Source organism: Verticillium nonalfalfae, assembly GCF_003724135.2.
Source record: "Verticillium nonalfalfae strain VnAa140/NRRL 66861 chromosome Unknown scaffold_60, whole genome shotgun sequence".
Lineage (NCBI taxonomy): Eukaryota > Fungi > Ascomycota > Sordariomycetes > Glomerellales > Plectosphaerellaceae > Verticillium > Verticillium nonalfalfae.
In genome coordinates, this window is record NW_021167285.1 from 30,526 (window position 1) to 49,915 (window position 19,390).

The following is a 19,390-nucleotide window of genomic DNA, read 5'->3' on the forward strand; positions in this document are numbered from 1 at the left end:
CATTTACGAAACACGCCGGATCTCAATCCGGCCCGGCGCACTAGACATGACAAACGCAAACATCGGGAACGCTCCTTCGGGTAGAGATGACGTCACAAAATCGACACGGCATGGCACGGCGCGGTCACGACCCGCCTTTGCCTCAAGGGAGTTAGTTTTCAAATTGGCTGGGGGCTTTTTTTGGTGGGGGGGATCCAATTCGGACCAGGCAGACGCACGTATCTCTCTCTCTCTCTCTCTCTCTCTCTCTCTCACACACACACACACACAAGGGTCTCATGCCGCTACTTGGAGTTTTGATATACGTTTTTGGTTATTTTGGTTCTGAATAGGGGGTTATCTCTCCTCCAAGGCTTGTACATACACCACAGACGCATGGCTCGTTGCTCAGCTCGGGCTCTGATACCCCCTCCTTTCTTCTCTGATACCGACCATCATAGACCGAATATCCAACATCTGTTCTTTTCTGTTCAGCATGAGAGAGAACTTGGCCGTATGTCATGTTCATATTCGTGTGTCACTCAGCGATTCCAGAATCTTACGCTGTCGTGTTGAGAGTGTCTTGGTATCTATACAAGAAGCCGAGATCGCGACCCGCCAGCCGCTGCATGGCACCATGTAAATTCTAAATCCGCCTCGTCCATCCCTTTTCCACATACCGCACTCTGCGTCCGGTCTACCAGTCCACTAGGCTCCCAGACTCCCGCTCGAGGCTGATCCAAAACCACAACGCCATGCGAGATACGAATGTTACATCAGATCCAAAAAAAAAAAAAAACGAAAAAAAATTTCCAACATACAAGCATCGTCCCGTGCTACATGGAAACCCAAACTCGAGCACGATGTGCCTTCCTCAACCACCACGCCCACCATCGTATAGTATCCGTAAATGTCCGCGTCTTCACATTATCCTGTCGTCGTCTTCATGAATTCGGAAACCCATGTCATCGTCATCATCAGCGCCCTGCGCTCCCCATCCACGTTGGGTGCTAGGGTACTCAGAAGGCTGGCTGCTTGCTACCGAGGTCGCGTCGTCGGCTGTTTGCGAAAACAGCGGATCGATGTTCTCTACATCCGAGATACGATCCTGGTCTTCAATACCAGGCCACGGCTCGTCCTCCGGTTGAAGCTGCCGAAGGTGTTGCGCATCAATATCCTCGGCAATGGTGAATCGAGCGCCAGTAGCAGCTCGATAGATGCTCTCATCATCGTTCAGGTTGGTACTGCCAGAATCGGCTTCGCCATGCTCATCTGAGTCTTCATCGGGCATACCGCCGCTGCCACGCATTCGTGACTCTGTCAGAGGCGCGTTACTGAAAGGAGTGGCATAATATAGAGGTGTGACGCCTCGAGCTGGCTGTACCCGTTCGTGTTCTGTTGGAAACATCGCCAGTGCCGGGCTGGGTGAAGATGTCCAGCGAGGAGTATGGTGCGGACGAGTCGGGGACCCCGTTCGCTGTCTTTTGTATGCTACAGCAACAGCTTCAAGGCGAATTTGCATCTGAGGCGTCATGCTTCCCTTTCTTTGTTGCCCTGAGGATGCTACCCGGCGCTTGATGCCGGACGGCGAAATGAGCGCCGACCCTGCAGGTGGCATCGATGTTGTGCGAGCGTGAATCGGTCGGGTCACGGGGACTTCGCGCCTTGGAGTATGCCCGCGAGTGACGTACGGGCTGGGTGACCGCAGCGATGAATCGATATGAATATAGCGCTGTGAGGGCGATGTCGAAGCACGCTGCGCCGTCGCTAATTCTCGCATGCCCAGCGATGATTGGGCACTGACAGGCTCATCCAGTTGCTCGGTAAAGGCCCAACATTCTTCATGTGCATCGGCCTCTGGTACATCCTGCGAGGCACTCTTTTCAGGATAGACACGAGGCTGTTCGCGGAGCCTCTGCCAAGTCCACCCCTGGTCGTGCATGTGCAGATCCTGGAGGTATGCCTCTGACTGTGTTATGAACAGCCTGCGCTCAGAAGCCCGCATGATGATCGAGTTGAGAAAGGGAACATCCCACAAGGCTGGTGTGACCATCTCAGCCGGTGAGAGAAAACGGAGGCGGGAGTCTTTGTGGATCTTCCGAAGGGGCACCCAGTGTTGTTGGAGACCCATGAACTTATCCGTCTTGGTGTTGATGCCACGCCGGCGAGATGTGGACGCAGAAGTCGACATACGGTGCAGGATGGAGCCAAACGCAGCCTGGATGGCTGCTTCGACGCTCCGAGCATCAGGACCCTTGACGGATATAGTTTTCACCAGACCTCTGCTCCTCAGGCGCCTATCAATGAGGCTCTTGGCGCCGCAGGCTTTGGCCAGTAGCCAGTCGTAGTCCCGCCTTGATGCCGCCCAATCTCCATGATATGGCGATTGGGTACCTGACCTGGCAGTACTATTGGTGTTGGGGAGCTGGGTCCATTCGTCCATGCTAGATGTTGGTTCCAGCTTGAAGTCATGCCTTTCTTGCCAGACGCGCCGGAGAGCGAACGGGAGAAACACCACCTCCACTTCCCAGGCATGCATACAAGATGGCACAAAAGACTGGAGGTGCCGAAGTTGAGACTGAAGGGACTGTATGTGGCTGTAAATCTCGCTCGCGTCGGACATACGAGCAGTCGCGCTGGTAGAAACAGAGACGGCGCTGCTCATTGACTCATCAATGGCAGGTTGGCGGAGATGGCGGGCAGTTCCGTGGCTGGTGTTATCATTCATGAGTTTTTCAACCTCTTCTACCCGGCCTTCTAGGTCCGTAACGCGAAGATCCATGGCATCATGCTTTTCGTGGCATTCATCATTACCTCCCGCGGAGAAGGAAACATTCTCCAAACGATCGAGCCGTTGCTCGTGTCCCTGAACTGTGTCTGACATGTGCCGAAACGTATCACGTGAAGGTGACCCAAATATTGCTGAGGGAGCCTGGACTGTAAGAACAGGAGATCGTCGAGCTTTTGGAGTATCAGAGCCGTTTCCAAAAGCAGATACGGTAGCCGCGGTAACAACTTCCATTCCAGATCGTGTAACCTGAATGTCCATGGGCTCCGGGTTCTGCGGCTTTTCCTGGCGAAAAGAACGAGGGTCGGGCTGGTGCACACCACTGAGTGTGTTTAATCCTTTCCCGGCAAAGGGGCGCAAGTAACGAGCTTGGCTAGACGATGTGGTAGAACTGGGTTGAGAGGGCATAAGGCATTGAGGGGGAATCGGGGGCAATGTAGTCGTGTTGGCTGATTGAGACTGGACAAACTCGCCCCAACTTAACGTATCCTGCAAGGTAGATTCGAGCTGCTGGCTGGGGGGTCCAGCGCGCGGGTTCCTAGCATCCTCGGGCTTGCTCACGGGCAGCAGCATCGCGGCGTCCAGATTCATGAGATCCAATGAGGTAGAGAATCCAGAAGGCAGGCGGAACGAAGCATCCTGAACGACAGGGCTTAGGGGCTCACGATGTTCCTTGGGCTTCGTGTTCTCCTGTCCGGGAACAAATCCTAGTACGGGAGTGGCGGCTTCTGCGTCGCGGGTGTGGTCGTGATAGCAAGCGTGGTGAGTGCACATGCACCAGGCCGTGTGGTCCGATCCTACGGTATCTGCGAATCCTCTCCCGGAAACAGTGCGACTCCAGAAACGGCGACATCCACACTTGGCTCCGTTGGCACCGGGCGTCAGGTCGACAAAGTTGCAGCCCCCATCGGGCAACGAGACAGGACTGCGGGCGGTCGTTCCATCATGGTGAATATCGAAGAAGGAGGCACCAGGAAGGGGAAGGTCGAGCTGTGACGCAGCCATCAGGGATGGCTGCGATCATGTCCTGGAAGAACGGTCTATCCAGTCGTGTTGGATGGGTATGCAATGGAAACGGAGGGGCCGGGACGAATCGTGACGAGCAATATCAAGTCCAAGGTCGGCGTGTCGGTATCTTGCCGTGCTGTTTATATGATGTCGCCAGTAGAGGAGCCAAACGCTCAAGCCAGCCGCGCCGGTACGCTCAAGCCTGAGGTCCACCTAGTACATCGCAGCTGTCATCGTTAGCTGAGCCTCCGAGTCGAAGTCAAGGTCTGGTTCGCCATCCATGAGGGGAACGAGGTCCTTTGGCAAGAGTACCCACACTGTTGGCGCAAAGGAAGGAGCTCCAAAGGAATAGAGAGGGTTGGTGGTCAGACTATAAGGCGTGGCAGATGTGCGCGTGATCGAGGCGGGACGCAGGCGGCTGGTCTCTGGTTTCGGAGGCAATGGGAAAGATTTGCTCTCAGGCGGTATGAGGGTTGGATGTTTGGTTGGGATTGAAGGATGGAGGTTGGAAGTGAGGCGGCCTCTGCTGGCAGGCGGCCGGGATGATGGTGGGATGCAATGGCGGGGCGCTGTACACTGGCTGGCGCGACAGAAGACAGGTGGACAGGGCCAGGACGAACGACGCGGGGGGTGCAAACGGGGCTGCACAGCCTGATGGAGAGCATGGGTGACGATTATTGCCTCAGCAGAGCCGGCGTTTTTTTTTTCCTTTTTCTTCTTCTTCTTCTCTCTTTCTCGTTCTCAGGCTTCTCCCAAGCACGTCAAGCACCTCACGCCAGGCAACGAGCGCGACTTGGTTGTTTGTGAAGTGCCAGGCTTCGGCCGTCTCGACTATCGTCTTGGGGAAAGGACGACAGAAGGGGAGAACACGATTGGGCGCCTCCAACCCCACCTCCACCAACGACGCGTCTGAATTAAGTGGTCCGCGGGTCGTGCCAGGCCGGCAGGCGTCGCCCGCCCTCAAGTGAGTGCGGCCCATTGGCCAAGATGGGACGCGCACCCCTGCTCCCACCGCGGGACGTCAGGGGCCCTTGCTTGTACTGATCAGAGTTGTCACTCCACCCTTACTGTGCTGTTTCCCAGGGCCCGCAGGAGTTACTGCTCAGAAAGAGACTTTGTGACCTGTTAACTTCAAACATGCATTCCATTGCCTCCACTCCGCAGGGTCCAGTCCTACATGTACCCTCCATCTCAGTCAACCATGTCTTGGATGGCGAGTCCTTCGCAGTTCGACACAAGGGGGGGGCATTGCTTCGAGTCGATCAACCCTCAGTGAGGCTGTTGTTGGTCGCCTCACATCAGGCTGCTGGGGTCCGAGTCGAATGGGAGGCAGGTGGAAAGACGACCCGTTTGTCCGCCCTGCGCCGTGTTACCTCCGGCAGGGCTAACTACCTTACCCACATGTTGGCGACGTGGACTCCTTAACCAGTCTGTGAAGGTGTGAGGGACGATCCATACGCCTGGTGAAGACAAACTTGAGAGAAACGTGAAACTGGACGGCCGGTCATCTTTGTGACGTATCTTGCATCGAAATCAGGGCGCTCCTTCTTTCCACAGTTGTATTGGAATGCAATCAGGTCTTCACATGGTGTAGGAGGCAGTCGAAGCATGAACCGAGTGTGATATCATGTCATTTGTACAACGCGTAGTGGTCACTCTAGGACTCAGCTACCTTCCCATCTACCTTCTTGATAATGATAACGCCACGACGTGGTCCGTCCCTTGAAACGCCAGAATCTCAATATTTCATATGCTCCCATTTTCCGTGTCGTCGTCAATTCAATTGGTTGCTTCCGCTCAGTTGGAGAGCCAGTCAAGGAAGTCGGGCGTGAAGTAGCTGACGATGATGGTCGCGCCCGCCCGAAGAATGCCCTCAGTTGACTCGAAGGCCATCGTCTTAAGGTCAAAGACCCCGGCCTTGGCTCCCGCGTGAATCATGGCAAACTCGCCGCTGACTTGGTACGCCGCCACTGGGAGGTCCCGGCCCAGATCCTTTGCGTCACTGATGATGTCAAGGTACTGGCTGGCCGGCTTGACCATGATTATGTCGGCGCCCTCGTTGATGTCGCGCGTGATGGCGCGACGGGCAAGGCCGCGACCGCCGGGAGGAAGCTGGTAGCACTTGCGGTCGCCGAACGACGGCACCGAGCCAGCGGCGTCGCGGAAAGGTCCGTACAAGCAGCCGGAGAACTTGGCCGCATACGACATGAGGACCGTGTTGTGTGAGATTCCCTCTTCAATCAGCTTGAGCTTGATGGCGCGAATGCGCCCGTCGTTCATGTCCGAGGGCGCAACACAGTGCGCTCCAGCCCGTGCGTAGGCAACAGCCACATCGGAAATGCGGTCAACAGACAGGGCGTTGTTCAGGGTACCATCATCGCGGAGAATGCCGCAGTGGCCGTGTGAGGTGTATTCGCAAAGACAGACGTCGGTGCAGATGAAGAGCTGGGGGAATCGTTGGCGAATAAGACGAATGGTCCGGATGACGGGTCCGGATGGGTCATCGGCGGCGGTACCAAGAGCGTCCTTAGTACCCGGACGCAGAGGGACGCCAAAGAGCATGACAGATCGCAAGCCCTTGTGCACTAATGTCTCGAGGAACGGCACAAGCTTGTTGAGGCCACGGCGACTCTGGCCTGGCAGAGAGGGGATTAGAGTTTCGTCGTCATCGTTGTCGGAAATGAAAATGGGGTAGATGAGCATAGACTGGAAGGCCACGAGTCAGAGAATGTATTGAGTGACTGCTGGAGTGAAAACGACTGACCTTGGTCAACTGCCTCTCTGCTTGCCACGACCTGGCGAGCGGGTGGTGGTAGCCTCCGTGGAGCTGGCTAGAGATGTCGCCAGAGATGCTGACACTGGTGGCCGCAGTGCTGGCGTACGACATGGCACGCGAGACCTGCGACCGGCCATCATCGATGGTAGAAGCCGAAGCGGTGCCGCGAGGCCCAGGACGGCGGGGCATGCCCGAGTCGCGGAGGCTGAGGTCCTGAACGAGGCTAGAGAACGACATGATGGGTTTAGAGGTCGTGAGGCGGTCACGATCTTGCTGGAGGAGCAGGTGGCGGAAGAGGCAAAGACGGAACAGCGGTGTTGGATCTTGGCGGGGTCGCACAAAGAGACAAAGTGCCTGAGGCTGTTGCGTCGACCGACAGCAATTGGAGAAACAAAAGACTCAGGCGATTGATTGAGGTCGGACAAGCAGCGACTGCGCGGCGCGGGGAAAGCTAGAAAGGAGTTTGCTGATGAGGAAGAAATTGGTGATGGCGCAGCAGCGGAACAGATAAAAGGTGTCGTCCGGAATCGCCTTGGCCGACCTGACACACACGAGCTTTTCCCGCCACGGGGGCCTTCAAGGTCGCATGATGTGGCTCCGAACGACACACAAGGGACCCACCACTCGGCAAGTATCGCTGAAAAGTCGGCATCTGCCAATCAGCTCTCGGCAAATTACAATCGGATCTCAGCGTTTCCGTGCTCGAGGCCTCGAGCCAGGGATGACTAAGAGAAGGGGCCTCGGCCAACGTCGGTCGGTCTCGCCGGGGCACCAATATGATTGAAGGACACGATGACCACGATGAGTAGCCATGTAAGCAATCACCCTTTACCTCTCTACTCAGCATGCTTAACGGTCATCCCATCTCATGCTTGGCTGTCCGGAAGGCAATTGATGCTAGAAACAGTTGGCTGGTAAAATGGCTGTTGAGTGCGCTGGGAGACTCGCTCAGCTTTGCGTACGATGTACGCCAGATAGCATCCAACGAACCGACGCTCGCTTCAATGGACCCTGTATCTGAGAGATATTCAAATCTCCTCAATCTATTGCAGTAGGCAGTATTGCAGATGCTACCATTTAGTTGGGGATCGTAAGTCGGCAGGCCAAGGCTTCAATGAGGCTCCCTGAGCAACTAACATGGCTTTGACCAGTCACGCGCCAGGTGGACGCTCTTGCATGTTGGTGAGTGTCCCATCTTGCCGACTGTTTCGCACATCTCCTCACTCCCATAGCTGCATTGAAACTGCGTGATAGAAAGAAAAGTACAGGTGCTCTCACTAATTTCACAAGCATGACGGCTTCGCTCTGTGCAATGCGACAGGCATCAGATGAGCACTGTGTAGGTTGTGATTACTGTGTAGGTAGGTTGTGGAAGTTCGGAGAGCCATTCCGAACAGTAGATTAAGAATCAGCTATTCCATGAGAGAACATATTATCGCTACCCAACTCCTCAGAGCTTGCAATTAGCCTGAGTGAGCGTAGAGCATGCCCCAATATCACTGGTCGTTATCGAGTTCTTCTGTCTGAAGGGAGAGTCAAATGACTATATGGCAGGTGGTGCATTGGCAGCACCTGCTATGCATTTACGGTGGTGGATAGATTAGTTCCAGGCAGAAGGAACAAGAAGTTGCGGTGACAGGCAGTTCCTCCCTGCTGCCATTTAATTCACCGTGAAGGCAAACCTATACCACAGTTTCCATCTAGATGTCTGGGTTCAGTCGTCTTTTATCCTAAACCCGGTTGAAACGACACACACAGTTTCTCTACTTGAAGTGCAGACAGCGTACTATAATTTTGGCCGGCATTTTCTACCCTGTTGAAAGAGTTGCCTCGCGCATTTCGCCCTAGGTTGTACAAGACTGCGTCAGTACCACTGCCTCTGCCTGCAGGCTCAAGAATCAGGATACGATTGCCCTTTTCCGTGCAATCACGCAAATCCATCGTAAACAGGGAAAGACCCAATTTTATATCTACGCAATCCGGACATAACGACATCTGCATCTCTTGCACACTGCTGTTGCCGTTCCAGCATAGCACATGCATCGTGCGTAACGAATCCGTACGTCCGGTAAGGGGCACGCCAGCACTCACCTTATAGAGCACGACACTCACTAACACAAGTTACACACCCAAGGTCTGTTGCTTTACGAGAGACCAGGTGGTTTACCTGACCTACCTTAAAGGGTGAAGCCATAAGATTCGGTCTGGACGGGTCGAACCTTTGTATGATCTCAGAGACAATCACTTGTCCTCCTGACCATAAAGGCACCAACGAGCATCACTAAGGTATCAACATGCCACGGCGACGGCGAGAGAGCCAGCGTCTTGGCTCCTTGCATCACGGCGCAGGTATGGGATTTTGTCTTGTTCATCAGCTCTGTTTTCCACCGCGTGCCTTCCGTGCTGACAGCTGAAATTCAAAGTCAACGACTCGGTCAACCAGCTTGCTAGCTTGCTCCTCGACAGTCCCGAGTTAGGCCATCCAGATGGCCTCGCAAGCCACCCATCTGGTTATTTCAGCCAAATCAATGCTGACGACCAGAGAATAGATCTGGCTTCCCAACGCCAGCCCGCCGCCAAGAGTTCGCCTCCGAGAGAACATAAACCTCCATACCCCGCTATTCCGCGCAAGTCTTCTCTTCGGCGTCATAAAAAACAGCTCAGGGCTGATTCTTCACCCCCCGACAAGAGCGATCTCTCGAGGCTCGTGCCCAAATCCAAGACGAGCGACTTGCATCCCCATAACACCTTCCCGCGACGAAGGCAAACGTCAGATGACTTCACGGACCGCGTGGGTCGGGTCCCGTTTTCGGCTACTGCCCCCCTCACCAGGGCACTTGCAGAGGTAGCAGACACAGACGATGTCAGCAAGAAGCTCCAGAACATGTTAGCAGCTACAGAGGCACTCAAGCCTCACGCAAAGAAACAAGATTCACGTGTGTGTCGCATATCTCGTAAGCTTGCTACCAAGGCTTCTCATGCCTGGGACCGAATCCAGGGAAAGAAAGCTGCATTGCAGGCTACGGCAGTCCGCAAAATATCAGCACCCCTGGAGCTTGGGGGTGGTTCGTACCTCCGAGGTGGCCACTATGCTGTCGACTCGGAGAGGTCTCTCACCCGTTTTGAGGTGACTAAAACGTACATGCCTAGCAAGGCCTCTGTAGATGGGCCGGAACAGGTTTGTCGACGGGTCGTCTCTCTTTGATCCCCCCGAGCTAATTCTTCCAACGCCGATAGTCTCTTCCTGATCACAGCGATGCTACCAATACGTTCACGGATCCTTCACTCCTAGCTTGCCCAAAGACTCCCACCCGACAAGCTGGTATCACAGACCCGGTGACCCCGGTCCGTATCAACCCCTTCGACAGCGACCCCGACTTCAGCACCGATCTGAATGCTGTGTTGTCTGATAGGCCTTTAGGTGCCTCTACTCCCCGAACTCGCCGCAAGGAAGTACCGAATGCACCCACCGGCACACCTAGCTTGGGACAGCAGCTCGTACGAGACCGGGCCATAAGCAAAAACACACCAATCCTCCCCCGCCCGGACGCAGTCAACGTGATGTGTCGGGATAGTATCGTCTCCACAATTGGAGAGCACATGGGCCCAAACTTTATGAGCAGCAAAAAGTACCCTTCTCCTGACAAAGAAAGCCTTGCAGAGCTGGCTCGACAGCTTCAGAGGATGGGCATCCAGGATCCGAGCCCTGGAGATGAGCCTAAGGATGAGTTGAGTCATTCATTTGTGACAAGTCTTCCCTCTGCTCGTACCTTGGCTCCACGCGACAGAAACTTGCCCATGAGCCAGTACTTGGCCAAGTCGGAAGCCAGTGCCTGTACTCCTCTCTCTCTCCGGAAATCTCGCATCCCAGGTCCTGTCAGATCCACCCGTTCAGAAGCACGTTTCGGTCTTATGGCGCATCCTCTTGATCCTGGTGCCACGGAGTTAGATGAGCTGGCGTGATTCGAAGACAGAGTTCTTATGGTGGAAAAGCGACACAGCTAGGGAACCACTGGATGGAGAACTCTTGTATACCGTTCATCGGATCAGCGGTGCAAGATTTCAGCGGCGAGATTTGCAAGACCGATGTTGGAAGGTGACATCGGAAGGAGAATATGTTACAAGGGCGACCAAGTCAGTCAATTGTAATGACGGAATAATTGTACATGGCAAAGAAGGTAGCAAAGGTCCACGGAGACCACGCCATTGTAGAGGCGCTTAATGAGAAGACGAGGTTTTTCTCCATACATGTCGTGTCACGAAAATGAATACCAGGCGACTTAGTGTGATAAAATGAATCATTATCTTGAATCGAATCATACAGTTCGCTCGTATTAGACAGTGGTATCTATCGCTCATCCCCTTTCACTCCGCATGAGATCAAAACATTCGTCATCGTCGTTGTAGTGTTACAGCGTCTTGCACCACCTTGTGACCGTCTTTGTGTCTGGTTTGACACGGGCTGGGCTCAAGTATTTACCAGCGGCGGGTGCGGTGCGAGCCACGACCGTCGGTGCCGTTCATGCGGCGCGTACCAGCGGCCTTCTGGCCGGGGCGGCGGGTGAGGCTGCCCTTGAGGCGGAGCATGGCGCCGGAGATCTTGTCACCCATCGAGGGCTTGCGCTGCTGGTGGTGAACGACGGGGCCGCGGCGGCGGGAGAAGAAACCACCCCGGGGCGCAGTGGCACCGGCGTGCTGACGGTGGGTAGTGGTGGTGGTCGTCGTGGTGTGGGTAGTACGGGCGGGCTGACGGCGGCGAGAGAAGAGACCGCCGTTGGAGCGAGAGGTCTTGGTGGTGGTGTGGCGGGTGCGGCGGGGCTGGCTGGAGCGGAGGATGGGCATTTTGGCGGTTTGGGGTAAAAGTTCAAGGGTGGTTTGTTTGTTGGGTACGGTGGAGGGTTTGCTTAGAGGGCTTGAAGCTTTGAGGCTGAGATGTTGTTAAAGATCGAGTGGTCAGAGGGGACGAGTAGAGCAGCTTATATGTTCATGACGAGGCTCGCTGGAATGGCACCTTTTGTGGTGACCATCCAGAGAGCTCCAGGTGGGTAGGACGAAATGATGGCATGGCATCATTTGGGGTGATGGCTGCGCCAGAAATGACATCAAAGCAAGGGTGATCGCGAGGGCCAGAACGCGCTGAAACGGAGGATCCTCAAGCCCCTCACGCCCAGACCAAGACACCAGACGTTCACGAGAACAAGCAAAACTTGGCTCCGGGACCGATAGGTGACGTTCCCGTCGATGGCGTGGGCTTGGATTGGACCGCACGTTTAAGGGGACCCAAGCCGGTTTTCAGGGTCCTGTGGCTGGTGACGTAGCGTATGTGTGGTGGCGGACCTGTGTGATTGGCTTGAGCCGCGGACTACTGGGGGATACCCCTTGCGTTGGACAGCCCGCTTTGCCGCCTCTGCCAATGAACAGTGAGCCAGGAGGGAGGGGTGTGGCTGACGGGTGATGTCATAGTAGCGAGCCCCTTGAGGCTGCGATGGCGGGGGTGGAGAGCGCCCGTCAAAGATGATCTCTCGTGTCGGCTTGTCGACTCTTGGAAGGCTTGTCCATCGCCCAAGCTGCCAACCTACATGTCTTTGGCCAAGGTTGCTTATCTGCGAACGCCATCATATGCAGGGTTCAGTCTTGAAGGTGTGGCCCACCATGACGAAGGCACGGAGGCGGGGGATGTATTCCGATGGCTATTTCGGATGCAATGGCGACCATGCGGTCGAGGATCTGATGGACATGGACGTCAGAAGAGACAAGGTCATTCATCAAGCGATTCGAGACGTGGTCCCATGCTACCGCCATGTTCAATCACAAGGCCTCTCCCTCTACGTCTGTCGGATGAACCAGTAGATACTGTACTTATTTGTGGGTTCATCATCATTGTGTGAGCTTTCGTCTTGGCGAAACGATCAATTGGTGGAAGTCGACAGGAAGAGGGATCCGACCAGGAAAGTTCTGATTGTGGGAAGAGCAAACGCCAAGAAGGACTGTCGCGTTTTCTCTGCGTCGTATTGGGTCGCCTACTTGAGGTACCTGGAGGCCAGTCAGCCGTAACAGCGCGACAGTCTAGTACTTCTCTTAAAGGTTTTCACCGTTGACAAGACATCGTCGATTGATGCTTGACTAAATGACTTCTTTGCCGCCGACCCCCCCCCGTTGCCATGGTGCATAATCGTCAGGCGTACGCTAAGGGCTTGAGATATCGTGATGGCATACCCAGGAGTATCGTATTCGCCTCGGTGACCAACGTGACATCTCCGTACTCGTGATGTTTTCACAATTCTTCAAGTATCGGAACCTGGCGACAATGCTCCACTACTACCAAATACAGGCAGTCTCCCCAGCTGTCTACGAGGGGAAAGAAGGCGCAAGAGGCCTGTGCGCAAACTTGATGTGGCGCTGTTATCGATAAGCTGGCCATTTTCAACGACCACACGAAGGAGGCATAGACAAGCCAGGCACGATCCGGTCCCTCTATTCACCGACATTCTTGGTATCTCAGCGGGACGTTTCCATCATGTCGAACTCGGCCGTTGTGAGATGGACGGTTGGCCTCTCGGCTGCCGTGGCAGGCGTTTTTGCCTTTGCCGTTGTGCGTCTCCAACAGCCCCTGTCCGAGGCAGATGTCGATGGCCCGCAGACATACTGCTACCAGGGCGTCCGCACTCACGATGACGAGCAACCCACGGCGCAATGCTTCACCGTCGAGGACGGCAAATTCTCAAGAGTCTTTGCCTGGGATGATGCGAGCCTGACGACCACGCCCGGCTTCGTGATTCCCGGTCTTTGGGATGGACATGGCCATCTGCTTCAGTACGGCGAGTTTCTGCACTCTGTCGATCTTTTTGGCGCCGCCTCCTTTGATGATGTTCGAGGTCGGCTCCGAAACTATGTCGATGCCAATCCTGATGCTGGGACCAGTGAGGAGTGGATACGGGGTGTGGGCTGGGACCAGAATGTCTACGGCCGGATGCCGACGGCGGTTGGTTCACCTGTTCCCCCTTTGCAGTGTTTGGGCGACTCACGTGTATGACAGGCAGATATTGAAGAGGATGAGCTCCTCATGGGCAAGTTCTTCATGCTAGACCGCATCGATGTCCACTGCAGCTGGGTCTCGCAGGCCGTCCTAGACCTTCTGCCTGCCGACATCCCAGACGTCCCAGGCGGAGACATTATCCGGGAGCCCGGCATGGGTGTCTTTTGCGACAATGCGATGGACATGCTCTACGCCATCTTCCCGGCGCCCGGCCGCGAGAAGAAGCGTGCTTTCGTCTCCACGGCCATGGCCAAGCTCAACGAGGTCGGCATCGTCGGTATGCACGATGCAGGCGTCTTCCCCAACCACCTCGAACTCTACGCCGACATGGCCGGCTCCTCCTCCGACTGGACCGTCCGCGTCTATGCCATGCTCGAGTGCGCACAGCGCAACACGTACTGTCCTGACGCCGCCGCCCAGGTGTCCCGCGTGTCTGACCTCCTGAGCGTTCGGAGCGTCAAGCTCTTCGCCGACGGCGCCCTCGGCAGCTGGGGCAGCGCCATGATCGAGCCCTACAGCGACAGGCCCGAGACTTCAGGCTCGCTGCTCGTCAACGCCACAACCCTCACAAATCTTGCCAAGTCCTGGGCCGCCTTTGGCTACCAGGTCAACATCCATGCCATCGGCGACCTCGCCAACCGACTCGCCATTAACGCCCTCGAGGCCGCCCTCGTCGACGTCTGTCCGGAGAGCGGCGACAGCGGCGCCGAGGTCCACCTCGCAGCCTGCCAGGCCGACCGCCGCTTCCGCATCGAGCACTCCCAAATCATTCACCCGGACGACCAGAAGCGCATGCATGCCCTCGGCATCCTCCCCTCCATCCAGCCCACGCATGCCACGTCCGACATGAAGTACGCCGAGCTGCGTCTCGGCCCCGAGCGCACCGCCACCGAGGCCTACCGCATGCGCTCCTTCCTCGACATTGGACCCGTCCTCGGCAGCGACTTTCCCGTCGAGCCGCCGAACCCGTTTGAGGGCATCTTCGCCGCCGTGGCGAGGAAGAACCCCGCGACGGGGCACGGCGTCGACGGCAGCTCGGACGGGTGGCACATCGAGGAGGCGCTGAGCCTGGACGAGGCACTTCTGGGCTTCACGAGAGGCCCTGCCTTTGGCGCGTTCATGGAGGGACGGGTGGGGGTCATCAAGAAGGGGGCACTGGCGGACTGGATTGTGCTCGACGAGCCGCTCGATGCGCTCGAGATCGACGACCTACGCAGTCTAAAGGTCAAGCAGACGTGGGTTGGAGGCAGGATGGTTTACGAGTATCCTGGAAGTGAAGGGCTCGAGGTTGAAGATCTTTGAATAAATGAGCCAGCATCAAGGTGACACATGGCATTGAGACAGATGGATAGATGAGGCTGTCAAGTCCGCATGCAAGATGAAAGACGAGACTTGGAAGGTGTACACAAAGCGGGTAAAAAAGACAAGTGAAATTGAAGGGCATGAATTATGAACCCGAGACGGCATGGTTTTCACGAGACGCCAAACACAATAGAGTCCAGCGGTAGCTTCAGGTCCCTATCCACCATGACGCTGACTATACTATGGCTGCTGTTTCGCCGCGAAGAGCTCGACCAGCCCATCCACAGCAATGTTGCCTCCGCTGAAAACAAGCCCCAGATCCCAGCCAGCCTCGCCAGCTTCCCTCTCCACCATGGCCCTGAAGTCTTCGTTGTAGAGCGCAGTGGCCAACGGCACGGCGGCACTTGGCTCGATGACGAGCTTGAACCGCTCAAAAACGAGCTTCGTCGCTTGCAAGATGTCATCCTCGGATACAGCAAACATGGCGCTCACGAGCTTGCGTTCATAGATGACGCCCCACGGGTGGACGCCGAGGGGAGTGCGCAGACCATCGGCAATGGTTCGACTCTTGACGGTCTCGACACGCTTGCCCGCCTCGTAGCCACGCTTGGCATCATCGGCGCCCTCATACTCCGGCTCTGACCCGTAGACGCGGATACCAGTACCCTCGCAGCTCAGGGCAACGCCAGAGAGCATACCGCCACCTCCACAGGGTGTCACGATGGCGTCGAGGTCTTTCTTCCCGGCAGGCAGCAGGTCTCGCGCCTGGTCCTGAAACTCGAGGCCCATGGTGCCCTGGCCGAGCATGATGTCGGGGTGGTCGTAGGGCGGGACGAGGCGTGCGCCGGTGGCGGCGATGACCTCGTTGGCGACGGCCTCACGCTCGACGCTCGTGGAGCCGCTCGGGTATACGATGGCGCCGTAGCCCTTTGTGGCGGCGACCTTGTTGGGGCGGGACACGGAGGGCATGACAATATGAGCAGGGATGGAGCTCTCGCGGGCGGCGAGGGCCAGGGCCTGGGCGTGGTTTCCGGAACTGTGTGTGGCCACGCCCCGCTGGGCGCCGCCGCCCTCGCGCCATCCAGGCTCCATCTTGAGGCGCTCAATGGCATGAAACGCGCCGCGGGCCTTGAAAGCACCGATGCGCTGCAAATTCTCGCACTTGAAATAGAGGCGAAGAGTGGGCTTGGCTGGTGTGCGGCCTTGCCATGTTGTGCCGGTGAGCGAGGCGACATGGCGTGGGGTGGAAGCCAACTCATTGAGAGTCTTGTTCGTCAGGACGGGGGTCAGGTGAACGAGGGGCTTGATGAGGGCGTGAGCCTCGATGACCGAGTCCCGGGTGAGGGGACGGCAGGTGGCAAGATCAGCCATGGTGGTGGAGGTGGTGATGGTGAATGGTCAGAGCGAAGCTGTCGAGGCTGAGGTGCGAAAGATGTCAAGCTTATGAACAGAGCACCCCTCAAGTCCAGAAGACCGAAGCGGCGGCAGAGACCGGTGCGAGTATCGGCCTAAAATGGCTGTGGGTGCGGAGGTGGAACCCCGAAGACGCGGGGTGAGCCAGTAACTCGGCGAAACAAGCGGCCTCGCCGCATCGTGTCGGTTCGCATCGAACCTGGACGGGGACAGAGGGTATTCATTTGTTGATGTTTCCAGGACAGAAAGCAGAGCATGAGAGCTGTCGAGGCCCGATACTGTTAGGGTTGGTCATGGGGATCTTGGGTCGCCGAGACGAAGTCTGGAGGCAGGGGTCACTCAGGCAGCCAGGGCAGCGTCGTTGGGGTCACGCTGGGGTGCTGCTTCCTCTCCTCGGCGACGTCGGGTACCAGTGGCAGGTGCCACGGCGGGGCCTGATTACATAAGAATAAAACGACGTCCCTCACATGAGGACCTCCCTCCGCTCTGCCCCCGTATGATCCGATCTATATCTACAGCTTCCTCGCCTACGCTTACCTACCTTAGGTACACTTGATTGATCCTGGCCTTCCCTTCTCCCAACCGAGCACGGCGAGACGACATCTAAGAGCGGGAAAAGCAAACCCCATGCTGGAAATCTACAGTCGCACAATTCAAGAAGCCACTTACATGAGAAACAACACATCATGTCGGACCACAACTCCAACAAGCTCTCCTCCACCTTTGCCATGTCTCCCCTCGCCTCTCACGGCCCCAAGTGGTCCGCGCTCTGGGAGGAAAAGTACACACCCTGGGACCGTGGTGGCCCCTCGCTTGCCCTCAACGATTTCCTCCTGAGCCGTCCCAATCTCGTACCTCCTGTCACATCCTCTACCGCGCCGAGACCCAAAGCCCTCGTCCCCGGTTGCGGCAAGGGCCACGATGTCCTGCTGCTGGCCGCCTTTGGCTATGATGTTGTCGGGCTGGACTTTGCTCCAGCTGCCGCCAGCGAGGCCATTGAGAACGAAAAGTCTGTCCGGGAAGCCCTGCGAGATGGTGACAAGACCGCCGACGTCTACAAGCCCAAGGAGGGCGTTCCGTCAGTGGGCGCCGTAGCCTGGGCCACCGGCGACTTCTTCAGCAATGAGTGGCTTGAACAGAGCAATATCAGCGAGGGAACCACTTTTGATCTCATCTTCGACTACACCGTAAGTCACACAGGCCATCTTCCGGCCCCCCTCCCGCCACACCAGGCTAGCACAGCTAACGAACTTACGTAGTTTCTCTGTGCCCTCCCATTGTCTGCTCGCCCAAAGTGGGCTGCCCGTATGGCAGCCCTCCTCAACCCCAACGGGGGACGGCTGGTCTGTCTCGAATTCCCCTCAGGAAAGCCCCTCTCCCAAGTTGGTCCCCCGTGGGGCCTGACCAACGATACGTACCTCGCACTTCTCGCGCGTCCCGGCGAAGAGCCCACGACAGCCCCCGACGGCAGCATCAACGTGCCTGATATTAAACCCGGCGGCTTGCGCCGTCTCGAGCTTGTCAAGCCCGCTCGCACTCACAAGGCTGGTGAGAACGAAGATGGAACCGTGCGAGATTGGCTCCACGTGTGGAGCCTCGTCGGGGCGTAAAGGTCAATCGCCTACGACTATGGCGAAAGACAGGATAGACGTAGACCACGCTTTTGGTAGATCCAATTATATTCGTAGTCGTTTCTTTCACGCCGCCTTACGGAGCGAGTTGTAGTGCTCACCCAAACCGTAACCGTGGCGGTAGTACGCCAGCCATATGACCTCAGTCGCCTTGCCGTCCTTGCCGCCGCTTGGCGTCTCGATCGTCTCCGTACGCCCGTCCTGGACGACCTTGATCTCGACCCCGTACCGCGCCGCCAGCGCCGCAAGCTCTAGCTGCCCGCCCCATTCAGCCGTGTCCCGGATCTTGTGGAGGTATCCGTCCAGCGGCTCTTCCAGAAAAGGTGCATAGTCGTCCGGTCGTCCTGCCATCCAGTCCGCAGCCGCCCTCCGCACGATGCGGTACGATTCGGTGCTGTCACTGCCAACCCCCAGCGGAACACCACGCTGCTTCAGCTGATCCGCCACCGCCGAGAACAGACAGTGCCCATCCGGCTGTATGTCCTTCTCCACGAGTCCATTGGCTTCGAATACACCGGCCATGTATTTCTTCTCGATACCTCTGTGGTCCGTCATGTTCTTCGCCTCCTCTTCCGCCCGCACCGCCGCCTCCTCCTGCTCCGCCGCCCGCCTCGCGAGCCTCTCCTTCTGTCGGTTCCGCTTCTTGCCTCCCTGCGAAGGGGCCTCCTCCTGCTGCACCTCCTTGCCTTGCGTCCCGGTTATGGCTGCCCCACCTAGCCGTCCCGCGAGTTCGTCGATCTCGTTAGTCGCAGCATCGGCCGCCGCTTGCTCTCGCTTCTGTTCCTCCTCTTCTTCGTCTTGTTCTTGGTCCTCGCCCCTCGCCGCCGCCGCGAGCTCCTCCGCCTGCCTCTCCTTCAAGACCCGCTCGAGCTCGGCACACTCGTCATTGACGCCCTTGCGCGTCTTCTTCGTCGCGTTCTTCTTCTTGCTCGTCGTCCGCGCCACGAGGTCGCGCTGCTCCTTGCGGTGGCGTGCCTGCATCTGCTCCAACGTCTCCTCCATTTTGCGTCGGTTTTGGGGCGCGAGAGCTGTTCGAGCTCGAGGTGACACACGTGTGGTGGTAGCGGGGACCTTTGCCGTTTATCGCGGTCAAGTTGCAATGTCGCCGGCGCCTTCGAGTCGTGTGCGAAAGGGGAGGAGTCGAAATTGGGAGGGGGGAGCGACTACAAACACTCGCCTTGGTGTGGTAAGGCTCTCGGGTCTGTTGGCTTGTTGTGGGCTGAGTTGGGCTGGGAACAGGATGGCGGGGTCGCGAGAAGAAGCTCGCTGGAGAGAAAACGGCCGGTCGGTGGTGGGGCAATTCTTTTACCCCTCCAAAGACTGACTCTATGGAAGTTATAGCCCCCCCCCCCCCCCTTCTGTCCATTGAGTTGGAGCGCATTTGGTAATTCAACTAGAAACCAGGCCTCTGCCGGAGTAGACCAAAGAGTTCATGCCTGAGAATTGCCAACATATAA

General features: G+C 56.9%; 7 protein-coding genes across 7 annotated transcripts; 2 read left to right on the forward strand and 5 right to left on the reverse strand.

Moving 5' to 3' along the window:
- Positions 1 to 901: 901 nt before the first annotated feature.
- D7B24_007536 (uncharacterized protein) lies at positions 902 to 3,772 on the reverse strand (the record flags this gene model as incomplete). The annotated part of the gene is made up of 1 exon (XM_028641645.1): positions 902 to 3,772. The coding sequence occupies one exon, from the start codon at positions 3,770 to 3,772 to the stop codon at positions 902 to 904; it is 2,871 nt and encodes a 956-aa protein (XP_028494411.1).
- Positions 3,773 to 5,572: 1,800 nt separating this feature from the next.
- Positions 5,573 to 6,788, reverse strand: HEM2 (Aminolevulinate dehydratase; the record flags this gene model as incomplete). The annotated part of the gene is made up of 2 exons (XM_028641646.1): positions 5,573 to 6,481; positions 6,540 to 6,788. The coding sequence occupies 2 exons, from the start codon at positions 6,786 to 6,788 to the stop codon at positions 5,573 to 5,575; spliced, it is 1,158 nt and encodes a 385-aa protein (XP_028494412.1).
- A 4,239-nt stretch (positions 6,789 to 11,027) lies between these two features.
- Positions 11,028 to 11,393, reverse strand: D7B24_007538 (uncharacterized protein; the record flags this gene model as incomplete). The annotated part of the gene is made up of 1 exon (XM_028641647.1): positions 11,028 to 11,393. The coding sequence occupies one exon, from the start codon at positions 11,391 to 11,393 to the stop codon at positions 11,028 to 11,030; it is 366 nt and encodes a 121-aa protein (XP_028494413.1).
- A 1,675-nt stretch (positions 11,394 to 13,068) lies between these two features.
- Positions 13,069 to 14,889, forward strand: D7B24_007539 (uncharacterized protein; the record flags this gene model as incomplete). Its single annotated transcript, XM_028641648.1, has 2 exons — positions 13,069 to 13,533; positions 13,588 to 14,889. 2 exons carry the CDS (start codon positions 13,069 to 13,071, stop codon positions 14,887 to 14,889), a joined length of 1,767 nt encoding a protein of 588 aa, XP_028494414.1.
- Positions 14,890 to 15,129: 240 nt separating this feature from the next.
- D7B24_007540 (uncharacterized protein) lies at positions 15,130 to 16,260 on the reverse strand (the record flags this gene model as incomplete). The annotated part of the gene is made up of 1 exon (XM_028641649.1): positions 15,130 to 16,260. The coding sequence occupies one exon, from the start codon at positions 16,258 to 16,260 to the stop codon at positions 15,130 to 15,132; it is 1,131 nt and encodes a 376-aa protein (XP_028494415.1).
- Positions 16,261 to 16,988: 728 nt separating this feature from the next.
- D7B24_007541 (uncharacterized protein) lies at positions 16,989 to 17,912 on the forward strand (the record flags this gene model as incomplete). The annotated part of the gene is made up of 2 exons (XM_028641650.1): positions 16,989 to 17,489; positions 17,562 to 17,912. 2 exons carry the CDS (start codon positions 16,989 to 16,991, stop codon positions 17,910 to 17,912), a joined length of 852 nt encoding a protein of 283 aa, XP_028494416.1.
- An 87-nt stretch (positions 17,913 to 17,999) lies between these two features.
- D7B24_007542 (uncharacterized protein) lies at positions 18,000 to 18,935 on the reverse strand (the record flags this gene model as incomplete). The annotated part of the gene is made up of 1 exon (XM_028641651.1): positions 18,000 to 18,935. The coding sequence occupies one exon, from the start codon at positions 18,933 to 18,935 to the stop codon at positions 18,000 to 18,002; it is 936 nt and encodes a 311-aa protein (XP_028494417.1).
- Between the last annotated feature and the right edge of the window lie 455 nt (positions 18,936 to 19,390).